Here is a 17,407-nt window from a genome sequence, read left to right as displayed (position 1 = left end):
TTGTCATTTTTTAGTTAAACAATTTATCTTCATTATTTGAACAAAATAAACATAATAGAACATTATTTAATAAATATTTGCAACATCACAATATTTTGCAATTTTCTACCATATTCACTAAATAGTAAACTTGTACAATTTGATGACAGTTTTTTATTTGGTGAACATATTAAAAAATATGTTTACAAACACTGCAACTTAATAAAATTATAATGTGTTTATTAAAAAGTAAAAATATTAATTATAAACAGAGCATCAACAAAATAACTTTATTATGCTTTAAGCCAGGGGTGTGCAACAGGCGGCCCGCGGGCCACAACCCGGCCCGCCAAGCCATTTAGTGTGGCCCTAGTTGTTGTAATCTAACCATGTGGCCTGATCTGTAATCCAACGCAAATGGAATATTTTTAAAAGCATCGATCCTACGGGATTCCCAGGCTTCGACTCGACAAACTTCTAAAATTATCTTTGCTAGAGAGGAGCAGGCCGAATTCGATTGGTCGGCCTCCTTAGGGCATGAATAGGTGACGTGCACTAGCACTATTGTCTACGACTCAACGTCATGTCCTGAACCTCGCCTTCGCCCGCTGGCGACAATTTTCCCTAACCTCTGCTGTCCGTCATTCATTATTGGTGAAAATTTTATTACCTTTTACAGTTACTACAAGAGATTGAAGGTAAATTGATTATTATTTAGCATATTGTTGTGACTTTACTGAATTTATTAAAATTTTTTGCTTTCAGATGCATCTGATTCTATGTACAGTGTGACCTCGTTATTCGCGGGGGTTACGTTCTTTACCCTCCCGCGAATAGCGAAAAACCGCGAATATTGGATGCAGTTTTAAAACGTATATGTATGCGATTATATACTATATGAAATGCTTCCCAAACACTAATGATACTTATACTCATTGATGCAGTAATAATGTAGCAATATTGCATACTGTTATGTATTTCACTAAATTGTACCGTGCGTTACCGGGCTGTGCTTTGCCGTTTGCGTTGTTGGGGAAGCTGAGGCAGTCAGCCAATAGCAGTCCAATCTTGTTTGGTGAAGACGACAATTGATAAAAACGGCTTGATTGAGTAAATACAACAGAAATCTCCTCGAAAAGCCCTTTCAGTCTCTGTGACCTACAAAAACGCAGTTCGCGCATAACCCGCGAATGGCGAACCGCGAATAGGCGAGGTCACACTGTATTTTGCTATTCTCAATTAATTTAAGTACCGGAAGGCTATGATCGGGATGCCAATTTAGAAACATGTGTTTCTGTCCATAAGAGGTTCCATGTGTAAATAAATTCTATGTTTTTTTCTACTATGATATTTTCGTGAGAATAATTTTTGTTTTGATTTCAGGGCTAGTAAAATGTCAGCAGTTAAGAAACGAAAAATTGATGATGAGGGAAGGTTATTCAACAGTGAATGGTGCACAAAATATCTTGTTGTCCCACATAATCAAGGTGTTGTCTGCCTCGTCTGTCAAACTACAATTGCAGTCATGAAAGAGTACAATATTAAGCGACATTACGCAACTAAGCACTCCTCCCAGTTTGATGAAATTGTTGGTCAGGCACGAAAGGACAAAATTGAACATTTAAAAACATCCATTGAAAAGCAACAAGGTGTTTTTCTTTCAAGAAAAATTCAGAACTGGTGACAAAACTGAGTTTTAAGCTTTGTGAATGTATGGCAGAAAAGGGAAAGCCTTTCAGTGATGGAGAATTTATTAAAAATTGTTTAACAATATTCACAGAATATGCATGTCCAGAGAAAAAATATTTGGTGGAGCAAACTAGCCTTTCCCGCTTTACTGTCTCACGCAGGACAAAAGATCTTTCAGAGGACAAGAAACTTTGAAAGAGAGATTGAATTCGTGTGAAGCTTTCAGTCTGGCTTTGGATGAAAGCACTGATATCAATGACACATCCCAACTTGTCATTTTCATCAGAGCTGTTACTGCAGGCTTTGATGTTTTCGAAGAGTTTTTAGATATGGCAAGTCTTTCCTCCACAATCACAGGACAGGATATTTGTGAACAAGTGCTTAAGGTTGTAGAAAAGTTTGAACTGAATCCTTATAAATTATGTGGTGTTACAACAGATGGTGCTCCTTCCATGACAGGTAGGACAAATGGATTCACCAAGAAATTTCTAACTGCAATTGGAGCACAAGGCGTGGTTGTAAGCCATTGCATTATTCACCAAGAGAGCTTGTGCACCAAAGTTCTGGATTTTGCAGAAGTCATGAAAATGTCGTCCAATGCGTAAATTATATTCGAACACGAGGATTAAATCATCGACAATTTAAAACTTTTTTTAGATGAGCTGGACAGTGAGTATTCAGATGTTTTGTACTTCTCTGCTGTGCGTTGGCTTAGTAGAGCTGCTACTTTGAAGAGATTCTGGAATCTCGAGAGGAGATTAAGTTCTTCATGGAGAGCAAGCGTCAGAATGTGGACTTCTTGAGCAATGAGAACTGGCTGAATGACTTAGCATTCCTCACAGACATTACACAGCATCTGTCTGATTTAAACTTAAAACTACAAGGGAAAAGTCAACTTGTGAATAAGTTGTTTGAGCATATTTGTGCTTTTGAGAAGAAATTGGAACTTTTCAGGTTCAGTTGAGAAGAGCCATATTGACCCATTTTACATGTCTTGCAACCAGGAAACTGGAATTTCCTAATCTGGATTGCACCAAATATGGAACCAGTGTACAAAAAGCTGCGTGATGAGTTTGCAAACAGATTTCCAGATTTCAGACAAACTGAAATTAGATTGAAATTGTTCGCACAACCTTTGATTTGGCAGTGGAAGACAGTCCTGATGATTGCCAAATGGAACTCATTGAACTGCAGGCTGACATGGACACTAAAAGGAAATTCTCTGAAAACAGTTTGCTAGACTTTTACAAACTCTGTGTACGTGAAAAGTTTCCCAATTTGTCCGTCATGCACAAAGAATTGCCTCCCTTTTGGTAGCACCTACTGCTGTGAGCAATTTTTCTCCAAAATGAAGCTCATCAAAACCAAATGTAGAAGTCAGCTGACTGATGAACATTTGACCAGTCAGTTAAGAGTGGCAACCACTTCTGTCAAAGCTGATATTGACAAGCTCTGCAAGGACTCTAAATTTCAAGTGTCGCACTAAAATGATCACTCATGCAAAAATATAAAATATTATTGCTTGCATTTTGAGAATTTTTTTTAATTTATTGTGCATGTACACGAATAAGCTTGTTTTTTAAGTGGCCCCGCTTGATTGATGAAGTTGGTCATATGGCCCACCGACGAAAAATGTTGCACACCCCTGCTTTAAGCAATCTCAAGTTATGCAACCTCTTTGCTTCATACAACATATATTTCAGTGTATAGGTATATTATTAAACCTGATGATGACAAAACCTTTTCCAAACACTGTACATTCATTATCATGTTAAACTTTTAATAAGATTTGTTATCCATTCAACCCATCTTTAAACTGTATAAGCTTACTTACCTTATGCCTAGTTATCACATATTTTCTCTTTGAAGAAAATTTCTATAGCTTTAAAATATGTATAATTTTATACACAAATACATTCAGAATTCACAACAAAGGGAGCAGAAAAGAAACTTTACAAAGCTATAAAAAACAACCTATATTTTAACTTTATCAACATATGATAGTCTAACTATGTGCTATATCCAAGCATATTTAAACTTTCTCAACAACTGTTCTCATAGCAAGAATAGTTTCTCTTTCTTTCTTTTATGAAGAGGGGGTCCAATTAGATTTCTAGTAGTTTAATTAATAAGTGTACATCACATGTTTTTTTATTTATACAACCTATGTGTTACAAGTAATTAGTGATAAAATTAATTAGAAAGTCTATTATTATTACTTCATATTGGTTGTAATGAACAATTTAAAATCTATATCTTTATTTCTACTACTGTGATCAGTTAGGAAATAAAAACAGTTAGACAAACATTTGAAAACTTTAATTGAAATAAATTATTATATTTTGAAAGGAAAACCATGTCTACACCTACATTCACATTTTAGTGTTTGCAAACATCAGTCTGTTTTCAATTCTTTTTTTGTCACTTGCATTTTTACTTATTTTGGATATCAACAGTACTAAAACATTTGTGACATTATAACTTTCAAACAATGAAAAACAGATTTTAAAGTAGACATTTGTTACAAGAGCTACAAGTGTCATAAATATAAGGGCTACAAATGATGTAAGAAATAACAACCATAAATAGTTATTTCAAAATTTGGGTTAAAATAAAGTTTTTTATTATCATTTAGAGAAAAAAGGTAAATTTTTTATAACTTCATTACCAAAATGTCTGGTGCATATAGCTTAGTTGCTTTGCACCATAAAATGCCAAGCTAACCAACCAACAATGAAAATGTCTAAACCCCTCCATTGTGCATTATAAATTCCAAAAAATAACACTTACTTTAAGGAAAACAATTCTCCATAAAGTCTAGAATGCATGCACACTGTTAATTTCTGGAAAAAAGCCAAGGCCTGATAATTTACCAGGGAAACATTCAGTTGATGTTCATATTATTGTATTCATAAGTTAATGGCTGAAGCTACACCTGACTGTTGTAGATTCAAAATAAACTAAATTCAAATAAATAATAATAAAGGTAATTAATAGACCAATCAAACAGATATTGAAACCTAATATTTATTTTCAATACTATTGACTGTTTTCCTAATCAAATTAAGGAGGGAAATGGAGGGAGGAGTTGAGACCCCACAGATAAAAGCATTAAATGATACACGATTACTTTTCAAAAAAGAAAAAAAGAATAGCTAGAAGGGATGAGGTTTCAACTCCCTTATCTCTACCTTAAATTAATGCCTCTTCAAATATAATATAAAACAACATAATTATTAATCTCTGAAAAATGTGTATGAAGTAAATCCCTATGGATCTCTTCACTTCACCTGCATTCTCTCATACAGAACTAAAGAATACCGTTGTTACTACTAAAAATATGAATGATTGGACCACTTGGGCTCCTGTCCTAGATCTGCTCATGCTTACACAACTTTAAATAATAGTGATACAACTGTAAAGCAAAAACATCACACAGTGTGAGAAAAAATCAAAATACAAGAAATTTACACCTAATTATTTAAATAGCCAGAGAGTTGACAGTCAATGGTTCAAAATTGGTGCAGTGGTAGATAGCTTCTGTAGCTTTGCAATAACAATGACAGGAATAGTAAATTTAATGGCAATGGAAGTCATAAAGCATCCCCACACCTGCCTCTTATGTAAGTTTGTACCTAACAAATATTTTGATCATCTGGATATTTGAAATAACGAGAAACATTAATTTCAATCAGGTTATTATTTTCATGACAACTGATTTAATCATAATTTTGATTGATTGCTAAAATAATTATCACAAACACTTATTTTGATTGGTTAAATGACTCAGTTCTTCTGTAAGCAGATGCACGTTAACATCACATAAGCATAGAAATCACAAGTTTTACTAATGAAGAAAATTCAACATAAAATGAAAACATTTTATAACATACAATCATAAGGCAAGACATGAGCTAGTAATTGTTGTTACTAGTATATGGATGCAGGCAGTGTGTATGGGTGAGAAGTTTCTCTGATCTCACAGTTCCCACTAAAGTGAATACATACAAGTTTGATCCATAGTTCACATCCCCAAAGATAGAATACATTTAACTGCAAGAAATGTGAGGTGAAGAACATGTGAACTGCTTGCTCCAAACCTGAAAAGGAGAAGGCTAGGCCCAAATGAGGTTGAAAAGAAGAAAACTACCCCAAATGAATGGGTTATTGAGAGGAGTTAAGAATGAATTTCCCCCACTGTCATTAGGAATCCTCCCTCTGTTGTATCTTGTAGGATCAGTGAAGTGTGGTCTATGGACTGTGAATGAGTAGAAGTAAACATTATCTAGTTATTCACAGAGAGAAGAGCACAAATTATCATAGAGTAAAAGAAGAATTGAGGTTTGTCCAAACAAACAGGAAAGTCCTGAAATGGAAAACATGATTTAGAGCAATAAATATCAATGAAGTGGACACTGTGGGGAAGAATATTAAATTGTGGATTATGAAGAGAAAATGGTTAAGCACATAATTAACAATTTTGAAAAATAAAAGAATTATATGTTACTAATAGTAATAATATGCAACTTACAAACAATCTAGGCCTAAACATACCTAGATAAATTACTAATAATGAACTAACAATGCCATGAAATTTTTTGAGACCACAAAGCATGTAACATTAACGTACTTGCAAAATGATTAAATTTATCTGGTAATAACACAAGTAATAATCAACATCTCATTTATAATTCATTTATAGTAACTCAGATGATAAAGGAAATATAAATACCTAATTTACCAAAATCCATACATTAATGACATGAAATACTCAATTCTCCCATGTGTAAATAAGAGTTAAGCCACACAAATGACATCTGAGTCACAACTACCACAGGCATATCAACCATATTTGAAGTATGGTAAAGTTTATCAACATGTACTGGTCCCCTGGTAGAACTGGTATCAACAGAAACAAAAGTATGAGAAGAGCAATTCTCTACCAAAGCAAACAACTTGGAAGCATGAAAAGCAGTGGAAAACTAAAACTCCTGAAATGGTGTGGAGTATGACAGACTAAAATAAAAATTGTTAAAAAAAAAGAAAAACAGAGAGTCCAAATGTCTTCTTATTGATTACATTCTTACTTAGAAACATTGTTTCACTGAAAAGAAGAAATCACTGGCCAAACCCATGAATCTAATTTCCTGAGAATTAAAGTCTGTATATAATGTTGAACTAAATTCCTTGAAAATCTTACCTATAGCATGTTCAGCTATAATGGGAATTTCTATAGTCAATACACTGATCATATATTACTGCAGCAGTAATTTGGTTTGTCAACATATTAGATACCCAGAGCTCTTATGATTGTGAACAAATGATCTTAATGTAAGGCTCAGGGAAAAGATGAAAAATAACAAAGACAGGAATTTTGTTTCTTTTGTTGTTGTGGTTTTACTTCTGAAAATATTTTGACTATTTGAAAGCTGCAGGAATATTCTTCTATGACATCATATGTTTATTCTGGTTTATCAAGTGCAGTATGTAATAACTAACTGATTGAAATCCAAATTATTTATTAGATAAAAATTCATCTTGACCAAAAAATATAGAATTTAAACTTTTTATATTTGAAAAGAAAGATATAAACCCTTAACAGAATTAGATTTATCTACATTAATTTTCTAAAAGGTACAACTAAATATTGCCATTTAAACTCTTAAAACACTTCAGGAGTTTAACACTAATAATGCAAACACAGAAAACTGTACAGTTGATTTAAAAGACTTTTATACTTTACGTTTTTAGTAGATACATAGATAACAAGATAAACTACATTATCTTCATATCTCAAGTCTACGTAAATAGTCTTCTTTTCACTTATAAAAAACACACAGTACAGATTTAGGATCAGTTCCTGAAATTAAAATAGTTATATCACCTTTTTGCAAGAGATGAATGTAACTGAACTGTAGCCATGTTGAGAGTAATAAGATAAAACACTTCAATGCTGTAGTGTGTGATTTACATTAAGCAGACTTTTATCACTTGTTTTTATTCACCCTAAGAATATCAGTGACCAAACTATTGAAAAACACACAAAAATTATGAAAACTAATTTAATATTAAAGATAGCTATGTACAGTATGAGAATTCATGCTTTCAGTTAATATGTACACAATACTTGCACCACACACTTGTTACGAGTTGTTTTAATTTTTTTTAAGTTATAAAAACAGATAAAATGTACCAACATACATTTTTAAAATGTATAAAAATAACATTCAATAAAGTTACAGTAACATAGCAGCTTATGCTTTTTGTTTTGAATGAGTTTTAGCTATGTAAATAATTTCATTGTACTTATAAAGCCAATTATTGTTGGTTAGTCACAATTATCTACCTGTTTTATGTCTCTCTAAGTGTTATAACTGCAGAACTCATATGCAATAAAACTATTTCTTTCCAACCACTCCTAAAGAAAATATTTAACTCTCACTGATAAAGAATAAATATTTATAATTACAAGTTGTACATTAGTACAATTTTAGTGCCAGACCTTAACAAAAACAAAGCTGAAGAATAAATATTTTGAACCTTAAATAGGTAAAATTGTAAACCTGATGTCCCACACTTTAGAAATTCTTTTATATATGACTAATGCTAAAAAATTCCTTACTTATGTCAGGATTTCAATGTCAGGGAAATGTAATTCTAAAAGTAGAAAGCAAAGAGGTTCCATCTTTAAACACATTTAAGACTACGTATCAAGAGCAATATTAATATGGAAGAATACATCATGATGTATTTCAGTTTCTATATAATACACAAGGTATAAAAACCATAATAATTCTGGGAAGTATTTTAACTTTTTCTTGAATAATGCAGTTTGAAAGATTCAACTTATGTTATTTGCTATTTCTAAGAAATAAAATCTTAAAAACCTTTATGACCTACTTAGACAGCCAGATCATAGACGTATCTAAAGATAATCTGTATTAATAACACTTATGTAGTAATTCTTAAAAGTCTTCAGTTAACTATAAAATCCTATGTTTTTTAGTACTATGAAACCTCACATTGACATATTCTCCTGCTCATTTTACACCACTTAAAAACAAGCAAAAGCAACACTGGAAAAAAAGAAAAATCTTTGTATTTATATGTTTACAAAACATGCCATATCAACATGTAGGGGAGGTTAAGTGATTAACAATATATCATGCATTTCGTGATGATGAGAGACCAACTTGAAGTAAAAATGTATTTCAGAACAACTGTTGCAAACTCCTTTGTTAATCTGAAGATGACCTAAGAAGGTCAAAACATTGTTCTCAGTTTTATTTTGGTATAACCAGTTGTCCTGAGATACATATCACGTACTTGTTATGTTACTGGAAAGTCATACAACAATGGGAATATACAAATTTCAGAATTTCTTGCTCACACTCTCTATTGAATTACATAGAAATAACTTATGGGAAAGCTAGTCTAATCTAACATTTGTATTAGGTATAATTAAAATAATAAACCTTTTTACTCCATACACAAATTACACTGCACAACAATTTTTTTTAAAATGTTTTGCTCCCTGAAAAGGTTTTGCTGATTGTGACAGGTATCTGGTGGGTATGCACAAATAGTGTTTTGGTTTTGCTTCATCACGTAGAAACTGAAAGCCTGGTTCAGTCACTTCTCAGAATAATTGATATCAATGTTTGTGACATTGAACAGTCACATTTTACTTATTCATTAAACACACAAAAAACTGAATGGATACTTTTCACCAAGCCAGTAATTATAGGAAACCAAAATATGTAACAAAGGGAAGAATTAAGTACAATTATACTAATCACTGTTTGATGTTAACTGTCTGAGCTGTTTTAGGACAGTTTCTACCAACTTCTTCGTCTCGTTGATTCTTTTTTAATGCTGAAAATATATTTTTCTTTTTGTCTGCTTGTCTCACCATTAAGGGAGTAAAGAACATTAAATCACACTAAAAGTATGGATATGTCAAATTAATAATATTTTAAAAAATTAGTAAATTATATTATTAACATTGTACAAATCCTTTTCATTCACAAGCCTGAACAAGACCTACCTAAAAAAAAATAAGACCCTTTGAAAAAATGTAGCATTATTTGAAACTTGTATTTTTAGCAATAATTTCATTTCTAAAACAACTTGAAAGGTAGTTATACACTTTTCACAAGTAAATAAACATTGCAATTGGTTCAAAAGCATGCATTATAAAATATAAAGTGTAAACGCACCATTGTAAAGTAAAAAACAAAAAAAAACTTTTTATTTTTATAACACAAATTCATCAATGAATCAATTCTTTTACAAGTCTGCACACACACAAATTTGCCCTAAACAATGCTTTAGGTAACACTGCATAACAAATCATTTGCTACTAGAGAAAACTCAAGTGATTCTTGGTAATTAAATAGTTTTGGTTTCAGATAGGTAATCAGAATTTGTCCATCACCTCTAGATTTTAAGATACTGTAGTATCTAACTACTTTATCAACAATATGTGTAATACCATACAATCAGCTCAGTTCAATAGGTTTATACTGTGAAATTAAGTTTACATAGAAAGTTTAATGAACAAAAGGAATAAATTTTTGATAACTTCAAACAGTAACTGTATTGTATTGGTGTAAAACTCCATATATATTGTTTATATGTGCTACTTGTTCTTGATAAAATTATAATGACTTGCACCAATTTTGCTTCATTCCCATGTTCACCTTTTCTGCCCAGGAACATTTGAGGAGTCCCTCAACTGAGCTTAAAATGGGCAGAGTGATACACCTCTCTCTCAACTGCTTTTCACTCACTCACTCAGTTGGTTACTTTGTCTGGCTCTGCTTTACTCAAAACAAAGTCCATCTTCCTCACATCATACCTGTGATATAATCAAATAAAATCAAAATTTTGTTTTTAAAATATTTTAAACTAGTTCTGTAAACATAATTCTTTTATACTTTTTGGAAAATTATTTCATGTAATGACTGCTTTCACTTCAAGTAAAGTCCAAAAACCACCTAAACAGTTTATGCTACATATGTGTTGTACAGTTTCCAAATCTGGCTCCACACAGTGGCTACATAAAAGAAGAGCAATTGTGTCATTGACAATTTCAATAATACAGTGTGAGCCCAAAGATCATCTAACTTACTGTTATTTTTGCATTAATATTTCTGGATATTCAGAGAAAACTAAACAATACACTAAATATCCAGAGATTGCATCTGTGATGAAACCAGTATCTCATGGGGATGATTTTCTTGTGTCACATCCAGCAGCAAAGTGGGAAATAGAAATTATACTGCAAAAAGGACAATGAATCATCTTTACTTTCTTCATTTAGTAATTTTACCCCTGTGGCATCTCAGCATAAACTGCCTCATCTGATCACACAAGATGACCGAAATGATCAGATTTGTGACTTGTTTTATACTGAAACAGCATAGGGAACTTTCATTTACGGCAATGGAATTTATCATAAACGTTTTGCTTCTCACTACAGCATGCAAGATACTTTGTGTTTCTGTACAAATGTTGATGCACTAATTGAAGAATCAAGTACTGAATATATTCTCAAGAAAGAAAACATTTTACCAATTCATCTAAAGTTAGTCTGAAAACTGTCCTTTTACATAATGGGGACACTAAGCCATTGGTTGCTGTTATTAATGCTGTGAACACAGTAGAACATGCAGCTTATACAAGAAGCAATCAAATATCCACTACTGCTAAGTCTATAAAGTGAGTATACCAAACACCGTAGCTTTTTGTCTGTCTGGGATAACCGATATAATAAAATTCATTTAAAAAAAATGGAATGGCCAGTGAGAGAATTACGTACCAGGAAAACAGAAAGTTGAGTTTCAACTTTCAGTGAATCATTAAGATATGTTTCTTCCATCACTCCATCTGTCTATTAGTTTCAAAAAGTTAGTGAAGTAAAAACTAAAAGGTGGTATCTTTGTTGGTCCACAGATTTGGGAAGTGCTGATGAATGATGATTTTGAAACATTACTCAGTCAGAAAGAACTTACTGCGAGGAAATCACTCAAACTGGTTGTTAAAATTTTCTTAAGAATTTAGAGATGAAAACTATGTTGTGACGATTAATGATATCCCTAAGAACTAGAGGAAAACTGGCTCCAAGATGTCACTACAGTTACACTTCTCACACTTTTAATTAAGCTTCTTATCAAGTGATCTTGGTGAGCACTTCCCTTAAGTTATGTCTATAATAGAACAGTAACATCAAGAAAGACAGTGGAATACTGTGATGATGGAAGATTACTGTTGATTCTTATAGCATGAAACTAACAACATACATAAAAGATGCAACAAGTCAGTCAGGTATTTTGTAAAAAAAAAAAAAAATAATACCATGATGAAAGTTTTTAACATTCTTAAATGCAATTTTCAATAAATAAATAAAGTTATCAGAGAGAGTTATTTTCACAATATATAAGAATATTTAGAATAAACCTAACATAGCTCAAAAACTAGGGGTGATCAGTAATATTCAACAATTTTTAGAATCAGGATCAACAAATTACTCATGAACAGTTGTATTTTTATTGTAGTGGAGAACCTTCTTTTGTGCACAGTGTAACTTCTAAACACATATAATTACTGTGAAAAATTACTCAAACACTTGTATGCTTTACATATTTCTAAAAAATTACTTTGATTGAATGACTTCAGGATATTTCAACACACAAACAAAAAACATGAATTTTATCTTGTAAGTACAACTCAAAGCTGATAGTAAAAACCATATATAACTTCTATTTTAAAGAAGCTTACACATAGAACAACCTTAAATATAAAATTTTTTAAAATTACTTATAGATCAACCTGTACAAAATATACACTTCATGATATTCCTACAAGTACCTATATTCTTAGTTATGCCAACTAACAAGACATGCTTTAACAGATATGAGGTGTTCTTTCATCATAGAAAGCCTAGACACCTAGTTATCATAAAAAAAAGGTTAAGGAAAACTATCGTATTTATATGCAATAAAGTATCAATTAATTGTGCAAATTTGTGGTAAGCACTGTTAAATATATGAATAAACAAACATTCTGAATTTAAGTGATTTTCTGTTAAATGAAACTAATTATGGCTAAATTAACTAACACATTCATGATTATTAACTTCAAATTGTAAAATAGAATTTTAGTTTTTCACATTATACCATAAATTTAAGATTTTATTTCTATCTACCTTAGAAAAATAATATATTGATAATAATTATCTACTTTGTATTCAATGTTTTATTACTCTCACATTACACGTGGAGATGAAAATCTAAGAATGTTTATTTAATTTGAAGCATTGGAACCTATCATCTTGTGAATATGTGCAAATTGTATGCATGTATGATTAACTGACCACACAACAGACATTCAACTATTATTAAACTTTTGACAGTTAAAATTGATTCATTAATAATTATGGTATTAATACAGAGAATTCTCAAGTTATGTTTAATATATTACTATGATAAAAAATCTACGGAGAGAAACTTTCTGGTAATAAAATCTACAACTGTTTCAAACTTCTGATCAAAACAAAATACCTATATAGTTCAAATAAAAATTAAATGAGTAACGAATATTATATACATCTAACATACCACCAAACTTATTATGATTAGAAGGTATTGATTCATCTGTCATGGTACCCTTAATGCAAGCAAATTTTTTGCTATAATCCCAAACACAAGATTCTGCTAGCTTAGGAGGTTTAGTTTTGTTCTAAACACATATCTTAAGATAACAATGCAAAATAATCCTCATAAACAAATATATATATATATATATATATATCAAACAATTTAACCAATACTGAAAACAAACTAACATTAAAGAAAGTAAAAATAAAACATTACTTTATTCACAGTCTACAACTATTTATCATCTTACCTTCATTCTTTCTAAATTTGTATTTACACCTGTCAAAGGCTAGTTGAGAAACTAAATAAGACTTAACTTTTCATTTAAAAAATGAAACTTGACATCTTGCAGGACATGTCTTGGAGTAAGACATCAATAGTATCAGGTATCTTAAGGGCAACATATGACTAGGTAACTAAACGTACAACTTTTCAGGTGGCTATACGTTTTCTTTTTCATTTTTTGAAAATCAAAACATGCATAATAATTATTGGAAAGACTTTAACAATTAATAATAAAGCACAACATAGTGACATTTAAAATTAACTTTGATTACTTATATGTTCCACTTACTTTTCAAGCAGAACTACAGCAACTTGTGGGTTTACCTTTAAGTACTTACTATTTTCTTGTCCATAGTCATGAAAGTAGGTTGCCCAGTCCCATGTCATGAAAAGATCTGGAAGTAAAAGAAAATATAACTACAAAAATTCTGCAAGATAAATTCCAGTGCACCAAAATAAAGTAAACTGTTATACGTAAATTAACTAACAAAAATTACAAGAAGAAGGAATTGTACACTATAAGTCAGAAAGTAATAATAAGAAATCAGTTTTAGTGAAAGGAGACTGATGGACTCTGTGACTAAACTAAAATAATTGGAAGATATGATATCAAAAAATATATGTAACTATTTTACTTAGTAGAGTTTCCACAGTTAAAACATCTTTAATTATGTTTGTTTTTGAATTTCATGCAATGCTACATGAGGGCTATCTGCACTAGCCATCCCTAATTTAACAGTGTAAAACTAGACGGAAGTCAGCTAGCTATCCCTAATTTAACAGTGTAAGACTGGAGGGAATGACGTACTTTAAATACTACACATTCACACTTAGACACAACCAGCTATCATCTGATCTTAACATTAGTAACAGAAGGTGTATTTAATGGCCTAAATATAAGCATTGGGTGTAAAACATTATTATAACAAAGGCTTAGTAGAAACACTACTCCATTGAAACCCTTGGTAACTTTTTATCTTACTTTTGTCTATACCTCAATGTTAATAAACAACTGAAAAAAAATATAAATAAAATGCTATTTAACTTATCGTGGTGCAATAAGTGAGCCTAGGGTATTATTTGTTTTATAATTAAGCTTAAAAATGTACTGTGCAATAACTTACTCTAAGCTCAATAAAGACAAAATATCAATTCTAAATTTTAAATAATTTCTGAATTAAATTGTTTTCTTGTATCACCAAAGTTAACAAGAAAAAAAAAATCCAATATGTACATTAAACATTCAACATAAATACCATAGTTGAACTAACAATATCAACTGGGAGTTTTGATACAAAACAATGATATAAATTGTAGACCATTACTATTAAAACAAAGAAGAAGCATGACACAAACTGTTTATTATATATATTAACACCAGAGGGACATTTAGAGTGTTCCTTCTACCACACACATTATACTCTTTAACACTGTAAATATGTGACAGCCATAAAGCTTCTTATTTCCAAAGAATGCAACATGTAGATCTTCAATGTTTTCAGTTTACTAAAATGTTTAGTTAAAATAAAGTTAGTTATTTCAATTTTTAAGTCTATCTCATCCTACTTTTATCATTTTTATAAAGTACTTCATAACTTGTTCTTAATGTTTCATTAAAAATTCAAAATCTTCCTATTAACAGTAAGCAGAGCCAATCTTTATACATATACTCAAAAGGTGATTTACAAAACTATAACTTTTATCTCTGTATTTCTGTAGACTGGTGGAACTTTTAAGCGAATAGGTCTATTCAGATACCAATAACTATTTTGAATCTATTCAATGTTACACAGTATGGCTTTCAAATGCATTACTAAACTTTTGGGAAAGAAATATCAATAACTAACATACTGAGCAAGAGCAAGAATTTAAACTGAACAAAATACACTATTCATTTCAAGCTGGTCAAACTAGCCTAACAATCCTTTGACTATTTATGTACATGTGAAACATGGGAAACTGAATGAGTGCTTAAATCTTTATCAGTACTACATATAACCCAATAAAGGTGACATAAAATATTTTAACTAGAATTGACTATATATTCCTTTTTAGGATAATAAAGAGCAATGATTAGTAGGGCACATTACAAGTACAGATGTTGATGTCATTTATGTCAGTAATAACATAAGACATTCCTGTCATGTTTAGATGTACATAAAAAAATGTGTGCATTACATGAAAGATGGCAGTGACAACAGTTTTCACAGAATAGAAAAATAAAAAGGAACGGGAATTACAGAAAATGATAATGTAAAGAAATATATAGGAAACAATACTAATATATTGGAAATAGAAAAATGAATAAAAATATAGGTGATATTAATATACAGAAAACAATACTAATATACGGGAAATAGAAAAATGAATAAAAATATAGGTTATATTAATATTGATATTAATATGTAAGAAACAATACTAATATACGGGAAATAGAAAAATGAATAAAAATATAGGTTATATTAATATTGATATTAATATGTAAGAAACAATACTAATATATGGGAAATAAAAAAAATGAAAATATAGGTGATATTAATATATAGGAAACAACACTAATATACGGGAAATAGAAAAATGAATAAAAATATAGGTGATATTAATATATAGAAAAATGAATAAAAATATAGGTGATATTAATATATAGGAAACAATAATATTTGGGAAATATATGGGAAATAAAAAAAATGAATAAAAATATAGGTGATATTAATATATAGGAAACAATACTAATATTTGGTGAAAATATGTAGAATAAATATTAATATAAAATACAGGTGATATTAATATAATAGGAAACAATACTAATATATATTAATATATAGGGGGAAATAAAAAAATATAGGTGATATTAATATATAGGAAACAATACTAATATATGGGAAATGAATAAAAAAATATAGGTGATATTAACATATAATATATAGGAAACAATACTAATATATGGGAAATAGAAAAATGAATAAAAATATAGGTGATATTAATATTGATATTAATATATAGGAAACAACACTAATATACGGGAAATAGAAAATGAATAAAAATATAGGTGATATTAATATATAGGAAACAATACTAATATATGGGAAATAGAAAAATGAATAAAAATATAGGTGATATTAATATATAGGAAACAATACTAATATATGGGAAATAAAAAAATGAATAAAAATATAGGTGATATTAATATATAGGAAACAATACTAATATTTGGGAAACAGAAAAATGAAAATACAGGTGATATTAATATGTAGGAAACAATACTAATATACGGGAAATAAAAAAGTGAATAAAAATATAGGTGATATTAATATATAGGAAACAATACTAATATTTGGGAAATAGAAAAATGAAAATATAGGTGATATTAATATATAGGAAACAATACTAATATACGGGAAATAGAAAAATGAATAAAAATATAGGTGATATTAATATATAGGAAACAATACCAATATATGGGAAATAGAAAAGGAATAAGAATATAGGTGATATTAATATATAGGGAACAATACTAATATATGGGAAATAAAAAAAATGAATAAAAATATAGGTGATATTAATATATAGGAAACAATACTAATATATGGGAAATAAAAAAATGAATAAAAATATAGGTGATATTAATATATAGGAAATAATACTAATATATGGGAAATAAAAAAATGAATAAAAATATAGGTGATAATATATAGGAAACAATACTAATATATGGGAAATAGAAAAATGAATAAAAATATAGGTGATATTAATATATAGGAAACAATACTAATATATGTGAAATAGAAAAATGA

At 30.0% G+C, this 17,407-nt stretch overlaps 1 protein-coding gene across 2 annotated transcripts in view; it reads right to left on the bottom strand.

Annotated features, from left to right (window-relative positions):
- The window catches only part of LOC143223422 (uncharacterized), a 40,169-nt gene that overhangs the window by 15,320 nt on the left and 7,442 nt on the right, over positions 1 to 17,407 (bottom strand). For both annotated transcript variants that reach the window (XM_076451372.1, XM_076451373.1), the window contains exon 2: positions 13,952 to 14,008. In XM_076451372.1, the coding sequence (XP_076307487.1) occupies positions 13,952 to 13,972 (21 nt within the window). In that variant the 5' untranslated portion in view covers positions 13,973 to 14,008. The remainder of the gene's footprint in view (positions 1 to 13,951; positions 14,009 to 17,407) is intronic.

This window comes from Tachypleus tridentatus, chromosome 8 (genome assembly GCF_004210375.1).
Source record: "Tachypleus tridentatus isolate NWPU-2018 chromosome 8, ASM421037v1, whole genome shotgun sequence".
NCBI lineage: Eukaryota > Metazoa > Arthropoda > Merostomata > Xiphosura > Limulidae > Tachypleus > Tachypleus tridentatus.
Note: the sequence above shows the minus strand (reverse complement) of the source record. Positions and strands in the feature narration are given on the sequence as shown.